This window comes from Alosa sapidissima, chromosome 7, assembly GCF_018492685.1.
Source record: "Alosa sapidissima isolate fAloSap1 chromosome 7, fAloSap1.pri, whole genome shotgun sequence".
Classification (NCBI taxonomy): Eukaryota; Metazoa; Chordata; class Actinopteri; order Clupeiformes; family Clupeidae; genus Alosa; species Alosa sapidissima.
Genome location: NC_055963.1, coordinates 1,844,483 through 1,861,237, shown reverse-complemented (window position 1 = coordinate 1,861,237; position 16,755 = coordinate 1,844,483). Strand labels below are relative to the sequence as shown.

The following is a 16,755-nucleotide window of genomic DNA, read 5'->3' as shown; positions in this document are numbered from 1 at the left end:
GCTGCACAGATCAGAACAGGAAGACCCTCCAGCGCACTGTTAACACAGCTAAGAGGATCATTGGAGCACCACTCCCCTCCCTGCAGGACATTTACACCACCCGCCTCACCCGCAAAGCACTAATGATTGTCAAGGATACAACCCACCCTGCACACGAACTGTTCAGCCTCCTGCCCTCTGGAAAGCGGTACAGGAGCCTCCGCTCCCACACCACCAGACTGGCAAGTAGCTTCATCCACCAAGCAATCAGGATGCTGAACACTCTACCCACTCTCCCATCACTGACAGCCCCCCCCCACCCACCAGCCAACCAGGAACCTAGGAAACTAGGATCCTGTCTACCAACCCCCCCCCCAACACCGCCATGTGGAACTGCACTGTGACTGCGCAGCCAAACGTGTTGCTGCTTCACATCAAGCCTGATATACTTGAATTACTGCATACTGCATATCAATGTAAATATACAGGTCACACAAGCACAAGTTTAAACTTCATGTAACTGTTAAGACTATAGAAATATACAACACAACTACCTCTATTTTTTTTATTTATATATATGTCCTATATTTCTATTTTGATACATACATGTTCTATATTTCAGTCTTGCACTTTAATTTAATGTTTATTGTCTATGGCTATGTCCATAGTATGTCTATGTCTGTATTTAAAGCATGTCTATGTCTGCATGGGAAAGTAAGAAACGAAATTTCAATTCTTTGTATGACCAGTGCATGTAAAGAAATTGACAATAAAAGCCGACTTGACTTGACTTGACTTGTTTTCCTCCACTTCAAGTGCCCTCTTAGTTCTCCCTTTGCCTCCTCCACCACGTCCCTGACTGAGTATATACACTCCATGGCTCGCCCCCACCCTCCTCCATCCTATCAATCTAAATTCAGACCCAGTCACAACTCAATTGATGCACTCGACTATTATTGGAACTTAGCTTATAGGCTAACTAACTTTACTGTGGTCTCAAAGTCAACGACAAACAGTTCTACACAGATATTTACTTTCACTATTGACTGTCAAGGGGTTACAATCGAAGACATACCTGAAAAAAGCTTTTTATCCTGCAGAGGAGTTGTTTGGGACTGGTTGCTAGGGGCTGCTTACATCTCGTGACAGCGCGTCTTCAGCAGTGATTTATATGCCTTTTGCTATAGACCAGGTTTTAGGTTTTAGTTTTTAGATCAGGTCAGTGGCGTAATGGTTTTTAGCGGATCATGCACCAGACCACACCTTTTGTCGTTAGTTGCCACACCCCTGGGTGCAAGGTTTAATAAAAGTGGAGCGCACTTTGAATTCATCACTGACTGGGTGTAGGACAAGCCCTGCGTCATGCGTCAAGTTATTATTATTTTTATTACGATAGGGCCCATTGAGTTTCTACTAATGGCATGTGGTCAATATTACTCCAAGACAACTGGTGTGAGACTGCAGCTTTATTCTCGATATACCGGATAATGTGATACCCACAGTAAATATCAAGTAACAATCCTATATATCAGTGGGTGAAGCCAGTTCTTATACCCTTAACACACACACACATGGAAAATCACAAGACACTCCCCCCTCAACATTGATCCATCAAACCAGTTAGTATTAAAGGGGTGGTTCAGGATTTTGGACATAAGACCTTATTTCCAAGTAAGCAAGTGTGATATTTATCAGTGGAGACCGTTTTCAGCACGTTTCATCCAGTCCTTCTAATTGCAGAGTTCGCAGGTGCTAGGCTAGCGCAAGTCAACGGTATGTGCTAGCCTGCCACTAAAGACAGTCTTACCCACTCCAAAGTACACCTGAGGCAAATTCCAGACAATCGATGTAAATGTCTGTGTTGATAGAATAGTGTAAGAAATACAACTACCCTTGCATCGCGTTGCAATAGTTATACTTTGGTCCCTAAAGTTGTTAGTAGTCATTTTGCAACTCAGCGGCGGACTGATATTACCAAGGCTACTACTAGGTATCCCCATTGGAGTGCGCTTTACTGTTTACTTTTCGCCGCAGTACTACTAACCGGAGCAAGTATAATTTCTGCTAAGAAACTAGTCCCTCAAAATGTAATGCGATCGTTGAAATGCAAGGATAGAATAACGTTAGAAATACAGACATTTACATCGATAGTCTGGCGTTATAATTTATTTGCCTCGGGTGTACTTTGGAGTGGGTAAGACTGTCTTTAGTGGCAGGCTAGCACATACCGTTGACTTGCGCTAGCCTAGCACCTGCGAACTCTGCAATTAGAAGGACTGGATGAAACGTGTTGAAAACGGTCTCCACTGATAAATATCACACTTGCTTACTTGGAAATGAGGTCCTATGTCCAAAATCCTGAACCACCCCTTTAACAGAGATACAAAACCCCTTATCTTCTAATGGTATGATTGTGTCCTTGGGGTGGGGACAATCAGACACCCTGAACAAACAGTCTCACTCTCTGCAAATGTCTACAGAGGGAGGCTTCAGGGACACAGAAGAATGAAGGAAGCCATATTCTCATAGTACATATGTATAATGGTTAAACTAAACATTTCAGTAAATGAGAAGCCTATATAAATTATACCACAGGTACATTCACACACTTTGGGGTTGTATGAGTTGTGGTGGTGAGATTGACTGGTCAATAACCAGTCACCGCTGTTAGCTGGCAGTGGAGCATAGTTAGCTTGCTAACGTAAGTATAAATATATATACTCTTTTGATCCTGTGAGGGAAATTTGGTCTCTGCATTTATCCCAATGAATTAGTGAAACACACACAGCACACAGTGAGGTGAAGTACACACTAATCCCGGCGCAGTGAGCTGCCTACAACAACAGCGGTGCTCGGGGAGCAGTGAAGGGGCGAGGTGCCTTGCTCAAGGGCACTTCAGCCATGCCTATGATCGGGGTTCAAACTGGCAACCCTCCGGTTACAGTAGTATATATACTATACGTTACGTTAGATATTTGGCTCACAATTAATTTCAGACATGTTTTTTCAGTTACAATAAGGACCTTTTAAAAGTGTACAAAGTCTATTTGTTGCTAACTGTTTAAAAAATAGAAATTTAATTTCTACTTCTCACCTATATTGTGCTGTATGATTATCAACTCCTTGCCTCTTCTTGGAATCTGGAAAAAAAACATTATTTTCATTTTAGAGGACTGTATGGACAACTACACCTATAACATCATAAAAAGTGTTTCAATAAGGTCTTACCCTGATTTCTTTTAAAAATCAATACTACTGCTACTGCAATAAGGGTCAGGAGGCCCACTGTGGCTAGTACTGGAGTTATGACTTCAATCAAATAGTTTTTACATTCAGCATCAGATGATGATGTGCCTTCCTTTATCAGCTGATATCCTGATCCACACCTACAAGAGAGGACATTTTCACTTAATACACAGAATGCAGCATTTCCCCAGAGAAATCAATCATAGTAACTCACTGTGTGTGTGGTCTGCAGGATGTGAATGTTCCATCTGAGTATGTGTCACCTACACAGTCACCACACACAATATCTGAGGAAGCTGAACCTGCAGGAAGGCATGACACTAATATCAGCATTAAAGACTATCTGAAATGATTAAAATGGCCGTGCTGAAAACTGACCATTGTGTTTGATGTACTGCCCTGGTGAGCACTTTGTGTGTTCCACAGCTCCTCTGCAGCCATCTTTGATTGGGTCAGTGCAGTAGTGACCTTCCAGAGGCTCACAGAGTGTGTCTGAGATGGAGCTGCACGCCCTCTTCACTCTTAGACCTGCAGCTGGGGACGGTAGGTTAGAGTTAGTGCGTGCAGTGAAGGAAACAACTACCGTCAGCTAAAGGTGGTTTGCTGGTTAACCAGCTGGTTGACCAGCTTGTTTGACCACCCTATGATGGTTGACCAGCTAGACCAGCAAATCTCTTGCGAAAACATACCTTCAGCTGGTTTACCCACCTAACAATGGTAATTCAGCTGGTTTTGCTTGTCGTACCACCTCAAGCTGGTCATTTTAGCTGGTGTTGCTGGTCTACACTGCTGGTTTAACTGGCCGTGCCAGCTTATGTTGGTCAAACCAGCATGACCATCTTACACCAACAATGTCAAGCTTGGCAGGCTGGTCACCAGCATGACCATCTTGCCCCAGCTGTATCCCACACGACAGGCTGGTCAAACCAGATGGTCACGCCAGCATATCCAGCTGGTGGCCCAACCAGCTACACCAGCAAAGACCAGCAAGAGCTGGAAGAAAACCAGCAAAACCATAACTGGTTTCTAGCTGTTTTTTTCAGCAGGGATTTATTACAATAATTCAGTGACACATGGTTTAAATAAATTAAATATAGTTGGTAATGTATCTTTCCTGTGAATTAAGTGGTACAAATGTTGGTAAACATATTTAAGTGGTACAAATGTTGGTAAACATATCTAAATATAGTGTTATGATTATGAACTATCCTTATTTAAGATGGAGGGGAACTATGCAGTTTGTTTAGCTTAATTTACATAAACTTCACAGCTGTGGAGTCATTGGAATGGTTATATGAGTTTATCTGGGGCGAATGGTGGCCGTATCAGGGGAACCTAGCGCCTGTGAGCGGAAGAACCAGCCTAGCAACTTTGGGCCGGCGGGCTGCTGGACTCAGAGACCGAAAGTCTCACAGCCTCACAATGTAACGTTTAAGCAATAAGCCCTGAGAGGCCGTAGGTTACACTGATTCTACAACAGCTAAGGGGCGTTGTTAAAACCCCTCCTTAGCCTGTCTTGTGGGATACAGCTGATGCAAGATGGTCATGCTGGTGACCAGCCTGTCAAGCTGGTCATGCTGGTTTGCTAGAATGACCAACATAAGCTGGCATGGCCAGTTAAACCAGCACTATAGACCAGCAACACCAGCTAAAATGACCAGCTTGAGGTGGTACGACAAGCAAAACCAGCTGAATTACCATTATAAGCTGGGAAAAACAGCTGAAGCTATGGATGCGTTTTGCTGGTCTAGCAGGTCAACCAGCATAGGGTGGTCAAACAAGCTGGTTAACAAGCTGGTCAACCAGCAAACCACCTTTAGGATTTTACAACGGTATCAAACGTGATTCAGTCAATCATAATCAAGGACCGGAACTAGTTTTAGAAATTGCTTTAAAGATGCTGAGAGTCGTTCTGATGGTTCTACAACACTTTTTGCGTGGTTTGGTGGGTGCTTCGTCTCCCCCTAGTGCTTCTCCGCGGAAAAAACGAATATGCAACTTTCTGGTCGCGGTCCGAACAAATCCGGATGTGACTCAGCGGAAGTATCCAATCGCGCCTCGAAAATGTAATCAGATTGTAGTTTCTAAGAAGACTGCAAAACAGCTATACAGGGCTGCTAACTTTTCAAAAAACCTTGGAGTGAGATTTGGTGGGGCCAACCCAAATTTTGCTGCGGAAATGTTTGTTTGGCTCATTCAGCATTATACCATACAGTAAAAAAAAAACATACATCAGTGGTTCTCAGGTGTAGGGACCAGGCATGGACAGATTATGAACTTTCAGGCCCCTGGGCCCACATGTATTAAGGGCTCCCCACTAATTGTTGCATATGTGGAAGGGGGGGTTAGGGGTCCTCCCCAGAGATTTTTTAATTTGTTTGATGTGATTTCCTGTATTCTGGTGCATTTTGGGGATGGCCAATACTAAATTCAATCAGATTCATAGCCTACATCCTGATTTGTTGATATTGAGGCAATGATTCCATGCAAAGGCTTCAGGGCCCCCTGACACCTTGGGCCCCTGGGTTGCTATCTAAGGGATCTAGCCTACTACTAGGACCATGGGCGTCGGCGGCATTGTGAAAGTGGGTGGGACATTTTAGCAGGGGGTATGGGGGTCCTCCCCCAGAAAAAAAAAAATTTGGACTAGATGCAATTTCCTGAATTCTGGTACATTTTAACAGGTTATTTAGATACTTCTATATAACAAAATAAAGCCAGCCTACGAAATTAATAAAAAGTAAATCATGCATAATTTAAAAATAACTCAATATATAGGCTACTTGGCTACGCAATAAGGTTTCCATTATAGCACCGCAGACCTTCAATGAACGCATGAAAGGTTTGTTTGAAATCCCAACACTCTTTCAACTACATACATAATAGTGATCATCAAATACCTCTCCAGATTTCAGTGCCCATCAGTCCCAACATTTAACAATATAATCAAACAGTCCAAAGTAAATTAAATATCAAACTAAACCGAAAATGTCATGCTTTTGAAGGCCTACCAGTATGCCGCTCCAAGAAACGCATGTCTCAAAATAAAACTCGCATAAGAAATAAAGGGCTGTCTGGAATACAATCCCCTAAAGGCCTGTACTTTGTCTTAAGACCCCGGCCATAATTTGAGGATTTACACTTACAGTATCTAAGTAGACAAACTGGCTTCAGATATCCAACAGAGTAAATATGAGATTGTGCAGTCGCTGTGGTTAGTGACGTGATGCTGTTAATGGGGAGTTTTACATAGCCTAGCGTAAACCTATAGGTTATTATTTACTTGGCGTACCTATAAGGCTTTTTACCTTATCAAAAGTGAGGGGGATGACTGATCTCTTCAACACTGCGGGGGATTTGGCGCTTGTCACTGTGTGTGTGACAGAAGAGGAATGGGAGAATGTGTGGAACAAAAAAAAAAAAGTTTATGAGCGATTTGTGCGCAAATGGGAGAATCCAATGAAAATGACAATGAAGCACTAAACAGATGCTGAAAACAGCACTGGTATTTCGCACGGCAAAAGTGTGTGGGGGGGAGGGTCCAAACTAACCATTTTAAAAAGTGGGTGGGTGTTTTGTAAGAATTTAAGAAATGTTTGTATATTTTAACTTTTAAATGCATCAATCAGGTGCACTTTCAAAATAAATTCAGAGGTCAGACTTGCTTAGTTCACAACCACAAAAACATATGCTACATTTCACAGTTCAGAAATGTTAAAAAATGTGTGTACATTTCAGCACTCCATGAAATTATGCAGAAGTGGTCACCTGTGTTATTCAGCTAGTTTATTTAAGATAATATATTGGTCATTGTAATGGCCATAGCCTATAGCCTACATGCTATTCCTTTTTCAGGATGTACCCATATCTGCATGATGTGAATGTTTGCATATGGCTTATGTCAGGCTTTATATGAATATTTGTGTCTCGTTATTTGATTTTCTTCATATTTTTGCATTAATGTCACTAGGAAGCATGCCAATATAAATATATTCATTTATCTGTAATGGGATTGGCTGGAACCTGACAATATAAGAACCATGATAGTGGGATAATCTATGGCTGAGCAATTTACAAAAATGTATGTAGGCCTACTGACAAATAGTTTACATTAGAATACATTATAATTTCGCCCCAATGAGGCTATGTAGAAATGTGTTGCAATTTCAAAACCGGATTACTCAGGAACCACTAATTGCACAGAGGCATGCTTTATATCCTTGTATTCGGTACGGTTTGCTGTTTATTGTGATATTGGGTTTGCCACGTGTTGTGTGAAGGGTTAGTGAAATACTAAACCGAGAGTAATGGGTGTGCACTGTGTGCAAAATGCAAATATGATTAGCCTAAATTGCACGTCGGTTCAATGTTAATTTTCTCGCGAACCATTTATCACAGCAACTTGGCGCTAATATCATTGGAAGCTTAGATTCCGCACGTTCACCTGATGTGTGATATCATATGTATAGGTTTAGTTTAGTTGAACCTCATCTGCCAGGTATTTGACCTACCAGGTTGACACTTCAGCGTGAAAAATACTCAATAATACTCAAAGCATAGGCCTACCTGAAGCCGGGGAAATGTGGGGGGAATGCACCTGGGACGGCTTTTGAAGTATAAGTATATAAGTATATATACTCTTTTGATCCCGAGGGAAATTTGGTCTCTGCATTTATCCCAATCCGTGAATTAGTGAAACACACTAAAAATCAAATGCGTGTGTCTCATGGCCAATGCGCGATAGTTGGCAGCTATGGCTATATACATTTCAGTAGTTCATTCATTGAATTGCTTTACTGTGATGAGCATGTTTGGTTTGGTAGTTGGCCAGGGTCCTGGGATGCCAATAGCGGATTTGACAACATGTTCATGATGAATACATATATTTCAATTGCATTCAATAGTGTTATGAGCCAGTCCTTCCCTGCTGAAAAAAACAGCTAGAAACCAGCTTATGCTGGTAGCTGGTTTTAGCTGGTCTTTGCTGGTTTTCTTCCAGCTCTTGCTGGTCTTTGCTGGTGTAGCTGGTTGGGCCACCAGCTGGATATGCTGGCGTGACCATCTGAGGAAGCTGGTCATGCTGGTTTGACCAGCTTGTCGTGTGGGTTACAGCTGGTGCAAGATGGTCATGCTGGTGACCAGCCTGCCAAGCTTGACATTGTTGGTGTAAGATGGTCATGCTGGTTTGACCAACATAAGCTGGCACAGCCAGTTAAACCAGCAGTGTAGACCAGCAACACCAGCAAAAATGACCAGCTTGAGGTGGTACGACAAGCAAAACCAGCTGAATTACCATCGTTAGGTGGGTAAACCAGCTGAAGGTATGTTTTCGCAAGAGATTTGCTGGTCTAGCTGGTCAACCATCATAGGGTGGTCAAACAAGCTGGTCAACCAGCAAACCACCTTTAGCTGGTCAGGCTGTTTTTTTCAGCAGGGTTATTTCAGATAGAATTAAAATATCAAGTAATTATTTTTTAATTTATGATGTATTTTCTATGGAGCCCAGGAGGTGGCATTGCCAGATATTTTTGTATATTGAGAGAATGAGCTCATTTTAGTAGATTGTGCGCTCATTTCATTTTAGTAAATTGTGCGCTCATTTTAGTAGATTGTGCGCTCATTTCACTATATTGTGCGCGCTCATTTTAGTAGATTGTGCGCTCATTTCATTTTAGTAAATTGTGCGCTCATTTTAGTAGATTGTGCGCTCATTTCACTATATTGTGCGCGCTCATTTTAGTAGATTGTGCGCTCATTTCATTTTAGTAAATTGTGCGCTCATTTTAGTAGATTGTGCGCTCATTTTAGTAGATTGTGCGCTCATTTTAGTATATTGTGTGCTCATTTCACTATATTGTGCGCTCATTTTAGTATATTGTGTGCTCATTTCACTATATTGTGCGCTCATTTTAGTATATTGTGCGCTCATTTCACTATATTGTGCGCTCATTTTAGTATATTGTGCGCTCATTTTAGTATATTGTGTGCTCATTTCACTATATTGTGCGCTCATTTTAGTATATTGTGTGCTCATTTCACTATATTGTGCGCTCATTTTAGTATATTGTGCGCTCATTTTAGTAGATTGTGCGCTCATTTCACTATATTGTGCGCTCATTTTAGTATATTGTGTGCTCATTTCACTATATTGTGCGCTCATTTTAGTATATTGTGTGCTCATTTCACTATATTGTGCGCTCATTTTAGTATATTGTGCGCTCATTTCACTATATTGTGCGCTCATTTTAGTAGATTGTGCGCTCATTTTAGTATATTGTGCGCTCATTTTAGTATATTGTGCGCTCATTTCACTAAATTGTGCGCTCATTTCACTATATTGTGCGCTCATTTCACTATATTGTGCGCTCATTTCACTATATTGTGCGCTCATTTTAGTAGATTGTGCGCTCATTTTAGTATATTGTGCGCTCATTTCACTAAATTGTGCGCTCATTTCACTAAATTGTGCGATCATTTTAGTAAATTGTGCGCTCATTTTAGTATATTGTGCGCTCATTTCACTAAATTGTGCGCTCATTTTAGTATATTGTGCGCTCATTTCACTAAATTGTGCGCTCATTTTAGTATATTGTGCGCTCATTTCACTAAATTGTGCGCTCATTTTACTAAATTGTGCGCTCATTTTAGTAAATTGTGCGCTCATTTTAGTATACTGTGCGCTCATTTTAGTAAATTGTGCGCTCATTTTAGTATACTGTGCGCTCATTTCACTAAATTGTGCGCTCATTTCACTAAATTGTGCGCTCATTTTAGTATATTGTGCGCTCATTTCACTAAATTGTGCGCTCATTTCACTAAATTGTGCGCTCATTTTAGTATATTGTGCGCTCATTTTAGTAAATTGTGCGCTCATTTTAGTATATTGTGCGCTCATTTTAGTAGATTGTGTGCTCATTTTAGTATATTGTGCGCTCATTTTAGTATATTGTGCGCTCATTTTAGTAGATTGTGCGCTCATTTTACTAAATTGTGCGCTCATTTTAGTAGATTGTGTGCTCATTTTACTACCCAGTAAACAAAATAAAGTCCTGGCGACGTCCCCTAAAGGTCCCCTGGCGAACGTCACCTGCTCGACATTGTGTAGGGTTCCCTTTACGTCCCGCGGACCTGTGTTCGGGAGGTCTAAAAGACGTCCACGAGACTTTGAGAGGACGTCCTGTAATGGTCACCGCGACGTTTATATTTCCTCGATGGTAAAAAAAAAAAAACATGAAGCGTGATTTAGTATGGTAGGCTATTACATCCTGTAAGTCTCAGCGTTGCTAGGAGAGAAGGAACATGAACATGCATTAACGACTTGTTCTACAACTACACAATCAACTTCACTCACCTCATATTTTCACGCATGTATGAAATCACGTCCTCCGAATGCATTACACTAAAGATGAGTAGACATGGACATTTATACCGGGCTAGGATGTGCTGCTTTCACATCTATGGTGTCATTTTCTCAATAAACTAATACGACGTTTTAATGGGCATATCCCGTAGCATATTGTTCAAAATCATTAGAGTAGGCCTAGGCTAGCCTAAGATAAATTGTTCAAACCATATTGTTTCAAAATATTGAAAACTAATAATAGCCAAAAATACTAAATGAATCGCAATGTATGCTGGGAACAGTGGCGTGCACAGACATTTTGGGGGGCAGGTGCTCAGAAGGGGGGGGGGCACTTTTTAGCGCACGTGGAACACTTAATTCTAAAAAAAAATTACACGCACATGTTGAATGAAATTTGATTAATACACCAAAATGTATTAATTTATGTTGCCTAACAAAACCTATAGGCCTACAACAGAAAACGTTCGCCCTGCGCGCGACCGCGCGAGTTCACGTGACAAGGCTGGTTGGGTGTGCGCAAGGAGGTGTCTCATTTCGGGGCATTGTTTCAGTTTCGTTTGTAATGGCTCAGGTTTTCAAAAGATCATTTCAAAACCGACCTCAGTACAATTTTAATAATATTAATAATTAAAAAAAAAAAAGTTTCAAAAGGGCATTTTCGTTGATAAAGGGCAAACTTCCTAGTGCTTTAGCACCACCTAGTGTCTATGTATGCACGCCTATGGCTGGGAAGCAAAACTCAACATGAAATAAAGTACATGAAACATAACTAGAATGCATTGACGTTATATCCACTCGTTTTCTTGGACCTGTGATCAAACAGGGACAGCCTATAAATGTAAGCCTATCTTCCTGGAACATTGCAGATAAAGAAAAATGTACCGTTTTCTCTGAATGCTCTTTGTAGCCAACTTTAAGATGAAATAAATAGATTCCAGATGTTTCTATTCTACTGTATATCATTGTTTTATTAATAAACAGTAAGGCTCTGGTGAGGCAGAGAGCTTGCTCCTCGTCAGAAATCTCATCGGATATGTGCACTCTTTGCTGTTTCCACATAACCTGGCAATAGCCAGATGAATTTCGCTCCGCCTAGCTCCACTCATCCATCTGGAACCGATCCATTGAAGTGTTGCTTCAGAAGGCTGGGCCTAATCAAAAAATGCTTGCATATGATTGAATAAGCCACTTGTCCGTCATCTATTGACGTGCTACTTCAACCACTCACATCGAAGCCAACCCGTGACGCTAATAACAGACTCACAGTCGCTTCTACGCTATGTCACATCTATGAAACTCCCGCCCTGCGTCCTGATTGGCTAAACCATAAAGTTGGTTGGAGAAATCACTCTCAATGGAAGAGGTCCCAGATGGATGTGAGTGAAGCTAGGCGGAGCTAAGCGGAACGACATTCATCTGGCTAGGGTCAGGTTAGTTTCCACAAGGAGCTGCTGTAACATCGGGGACAGCTATGCGTGACACTTTTAAACGTGAGCATGCGTCAAATAAATTACAATGACATTTAAACAAGTCATGAAGAAGCAGTATCCTTAATTCTTCTGCAATGTAGAGCTAGATCGTTTTGCTTTACAAATTAAGTAGTCACTTCTGTTGCTAGACAACTCTAAACAAATTCTACGTGGTCTGTTTTTAACATTTCTCTAGTTTTATTGCATCATATTCAGCTCCAAAAGTCGGTTCAGTCCCAATTCGGCCGTGTGTGTGTTTCTGAAAATAAAACAGATAATAAGTACGTGACTACGTTAAATAAACCACTGCCTATTTAGAGCATGTTACATGCATCACGTAATGACAGTTATCTGAAGAAATGCGCATTGTAGGCTAAGCTAGAAGCTAAGAACAGCGACTTTGCTAACGTTACACCAAGCATCACATCAGCGAACATGAATTTGATAAAATCCCTTCCCTAGTTTGTAACGTTATACATTAACGTTAAACTCAAAATGTATGTGCTACATAATTCGCAGACATGCTGAATTATGTAGCACATACATTTTGAGTTTAACGTTAACAACCCTTTTCCCAATTTATGAAGTTGTGCGTCTTTACTTTGCTCATAGACGCACAACTTCATAAACTGTATGAGATGTTGCCTTAGACTACGGTAGGCTAATGCAGCTACTGCTAGAGACTAGATAGATAGATACTTTAGTCATCCCCAGACGTGTAACGTGAAGTCGTGCATGGATGTGATGTCTTCGTCCTGCAGGCAGTAGCCAGAGCGCTCTCAACTCCGCTGCCATGTGTGAATAAACAAACGTTCCCCCCATGTCCCCGGTATAACGTTATTGTCGGGTCCTTAGGAGGTATTTGAAATGACCAAATGCAAATGTCATCCGAGGGACCTGACGGTGACGTCCCCAGAAAGTCCTGCACCGGACGTCACGCAATAACCAAACGATAACTTGCTCCAGACGTCAATAAGGTCACCGGAACGTCTAGAGAACATGACGTTCGGGACCAATCGGGGACGTCGTGAATGTCGGCATAAGGTCCGGGGGACGTCCCGTGTTTGTCGGGTACATAGTTGTTGTCACGATCCAGCCCGGCCCCTCTTGGTCGTGATCCGTGTTTTGCTCTTGGCTGTTTTGCTCTGTCTACCTTCATTTGCAGTTTGCTAACGGAGTGCATTACCATCTGTTGGTCAGAGGTGTAATGGCAAGTGTACCCTTTAGCCTCGTTCTGGCCGCCGGGTGAATACGGCGAATTAAAGATACTTAAACGCAATTCCTGTCTCTGTGTCTGCATCTGGGTTCATAATAGTCTTGCTCGTGATAATAGTGCTCTCGTTATACTAAATTCAGTAAATTGTGCACACATTTGACTAAATTGTGCATACGTTTTACTAAATTATGCGCTCTTTTTACAAAAATTAAAATGAGAGCACAATTTAGTAAAATGAGCACACTATTTAGTAAAACTTGCACATGATTTAGTAAAATGTCCGCACAATTTAGTAAAATGAGTCCACGTTTTCTGGATGTACACCAAAAAATATCTTGCAATGACCCCTCCAGGGTTCCGTAATTTTCACATTTTTTATTTATGTATGTATTTATTTATTTATTTCAATGAATAAACCAGACAAAACAAATGGACTTACTGGAGTCACATACTGTACATGATCTGCATGATACCAGTCCACTCTGTGCTTCATTGTAGGTAGATGAGGGACAAGGAGCACATGATGTGCTGGTCAGTTCTGTGCAGTGATTATACACATAATATCCTAGACAATAAATACAAAACATAGTGTTACATGTTGAATTGAATATCAACAACAAATGAAATTTTGTGACATAAAGTAAAAAAAACAACTGATGAGTCAGTCCACTGACCGAGTTATGTGCTATTGAGTGTGTTGCACCGCACGTAACAGCTTACCAGGGCCACACATAGGGCAGCATTCCTCTTGTACTTCATACTCGGCTGGACCACAGAAGCCCATGCATATCCCACAGGAACCAGGAAGACACACAACTGTGGTCAACGCTGTCAGGAATCTCCACATTATGTCCAGTATTCAGCTCAGCAGGATTAAGGGTAGTCTGGAAAATCTCATCCTCCATGCAGTCTGGCACCTAAATGCACATTGGGCCCTGATGTAAATGACAGGCAAAGTAGGCAGTCAGTCAATGAGCAAAGTGTCTTGTGCCAGAGTCCTGCACGGGTTCGGGTACCCGCGGGTACCTGACGGGTGACCTGCACATTTTGATGAAACGGGTGAAACATATTCTACTGTGTCGGATGCGGGTTGGGTTGGGTCGGGTCGGGTCGGACACGGGGGGCACGGGTCTAAATCGGAATTGGGCTTTCATAAACATCACGTGCATATGTAACAATATTTTCTACATAGTAACACATCCTAAATAATATGCCTGCAATTCAAGTTGATTAAAAGCATTTAAAATGCATGTTTCGTACGTGCCTTCCCAAAACTCTATAGGCCTACTTTCACTTTTAAAAATCACATGCGCGGGATCTGCCTGCAGTCTTTCAGAACAAAGTGGCTGCTTACATTGATTAAAAAACACCTAAAGATGACTCTTTTGACATGGCGGATAGAGCTCGTTTATTTCCCAATATTGCTTAGATTGTGAGATCTATTGACATCCCTGCAAGCGAGCGAGATTTCTCCTATGCATGGGAAAAGGTAGGCCACATTTTTTCCCATTCAATCTTGCACTCAAATAAACGGGATACCTATTTTCATAAAGTTTTATAGGCTAATGCATAATCTGGTGTAGGCAATGACCGAATCATTCCTTCATTTAATGTAGGCTAGCCTACTACTGCTGTTAATAAGTTTAGTGATGTGTGTGCAAGGCGGTGTTTGAATCCTAAATCCATTTGCGTGGCAATAGCCTTGTAGCCGCATCTGCTTGAAGAATGGTAGCCTAAAATGTTATGACTCGAGTGTTGTATTGTGGTAGGCTACTTTTCATCATGTAGGATAGACCTGTCAACTTCAGCTGAAGTTGGATCTGCAGTGCAATGGTTGTGTAATTAGTTCCTTAAACGTGTCTGTTTAACTCGGGTGGTAGACTGATTTTAACTCGGGTACGGGTCGGGTGTCAGTTTTATTTAATGCGGGTCGGGTCGGTATACGGATTTTAACTAGCTGTGGTGTCGGAAAACGGGTCGGATGCGGTTTTAAACATGACAGGTACGGGTGGGTGCGGATTTTAAAAATTGGACCCGTGCAGGACTCTGTCTTGTGCATCAACTAAAGCTGTCATGTGGCTCGTGGGATACAATATCTTTGGCTACATTCTCTCTGCCCGAAGTCTGACTACTGCTGGTTCAGAACTGTTCATCCAGCCTCTTGCCAGAGAGATTGCTCAGGACTCTGTGGAAACGTGTTCCTAATGTCTACCGAGCCGTTGCTGAGCTGTCCTGCTAGATGGATGTGAATGGAGTTCTGAAAGATTTCACTCTAGCGATGGCGATAACCACTCATTTCATGTATAGCGCCACCTAGTTAAAAACAAAAAATGAGGTGTTGTAATCGCAGGTATCTGTGACCTAACATAGTCAAAACTGCACGAAATTGGAAGTGTAGGATCATTATGACACCCTCTAATGCACGCCAAGTTTCGTGGAATTCCGTTCATGGGGGGCCACACAATAAATTAATTTATGTTACTGTACACCAACTGGCCTGTAGGTGGCCGGAGACAGTTTTCTGTGAATATCTCGAGAACCGTAGGTCCTAGGAGGACCATCTTTTTATGTATGTTGGTCATAAGGGGCCATGTCAACCCATGCCATTACCACTTATTTCATGTAAAGCGCCACCTAGTTAAAAATTAAAAAGCAAATAATTAGGTGTTTTAATCACAATATCTCATGGCTGTCATGGTCAAAACTGCACAAAATTGAAAGTGTAGGATCATTACGACACCCTCCGAATGCATGCCAAGTTTTGTGGACTTTCGTTCATGGGGGGCCTTACAATAAAATAATTTATGTGTACATTTAGTGACGTACACCAACAGTTTTCTGTGAATATCTTGAGAACCGTAGGGCCTCTTTTAGAATGGCTGGGGGTCAAAGGTCATACGGAATCAATTCATCTGCGTTATTTTATTTTAATCAGTTATTTTTTCTCAAATTAATTCATCAAAATTAATCAGTTATTTTGACAGCCCTAGTTTAAATATAACTGTGGGTGGTTGAACAGTGTTTAAATAGAACCATGGGTGGTTGAACAGCATTTTTTCCTTTTAGGTGGAGTCAGCTGTATGAGTTTTGTTAGGTCTTTCTTCTAAAACGTTTGTTTTTGTGCTGTTTATTTGTACTACCTAAAAAACAATGTGATCTTGTTTATCTGATTTAAAGCATTATAACACATGTAACACAGTTGGAGTCAGGCAGAGTTGTGAAACATGGCCAATGTTATGTTTATCACAATGTGTATTGAAGTTGCGAGTGGCGAGTGCTGATTCTGAACCCTGTATATGCTAAAGCACCTATATTGTTAATAACCTATGCTAATAATCATGGAGAGGAACCATTGTGACATATGATTCACGATAAACAATATAATACCATATGGCACAACCCTTCTACCATATCTGCTGAATTGCCAACACCTTTCCTTGCCAACAAAGGGTGTGAAAGCCTAGAATTCACTTTTAGTAATT

At 41.4% G+C, this 16,755-nt stretch overlaps 1 protein-coding gene across 8 annotated transcripts in view; it reads right to left on the bottom strand.

Annotated features, from left to right (window-relative positions):
* Positions 1-16,755, bottom strand: part of LOC121713300 (tumor necrosis factor receptor superfamily member 14-like) — a 28,502-nt gene that overhangs the window by 11,562 nt on the left and 185 nt on the right. For 4 of the 8 annotated variants that reach the window (XR_006032777.1, XM_042097828.1, XM_042097832.1 and 1 more), the window contains exons 2-7: positions 13,994-14,208; positions 13,713-13,838; positions 3,604-3,759; positions 3,440-3,527; positions 3,208-3,365; positions 3,074-3,119 (exon numbers count right to left, since the gene is read on the bottom strand). Coding sequence is in view for 7 of the 8 variants with exons in the window: in XM_042097828.1 (XP_041953762.1) it covers positions 3,074-3,119; positions 3,208-3,365; positions 3,440-3,527; positions 3,604-3,759; positions 13,713-13,838; positions 13,994-14,120 (701 nt within the window). In the remaining variant the exon portion in view is untranslated. Of the gene's footprint in view, positions 1-1,266; positions 1,335-3,029; positions 3,120-3,207; positions 3,366-3,439; positions 3,528-3,603; positions 3,760-13,712; positions 13,839-13,993; positions 14,212-16,755 lie in introns of those variants that run through there. The other 4 variants (XM_042097833.1, XM_042097829.1, XM_042097831.1 and 1 more) reach the window with 4 other exon arrangements.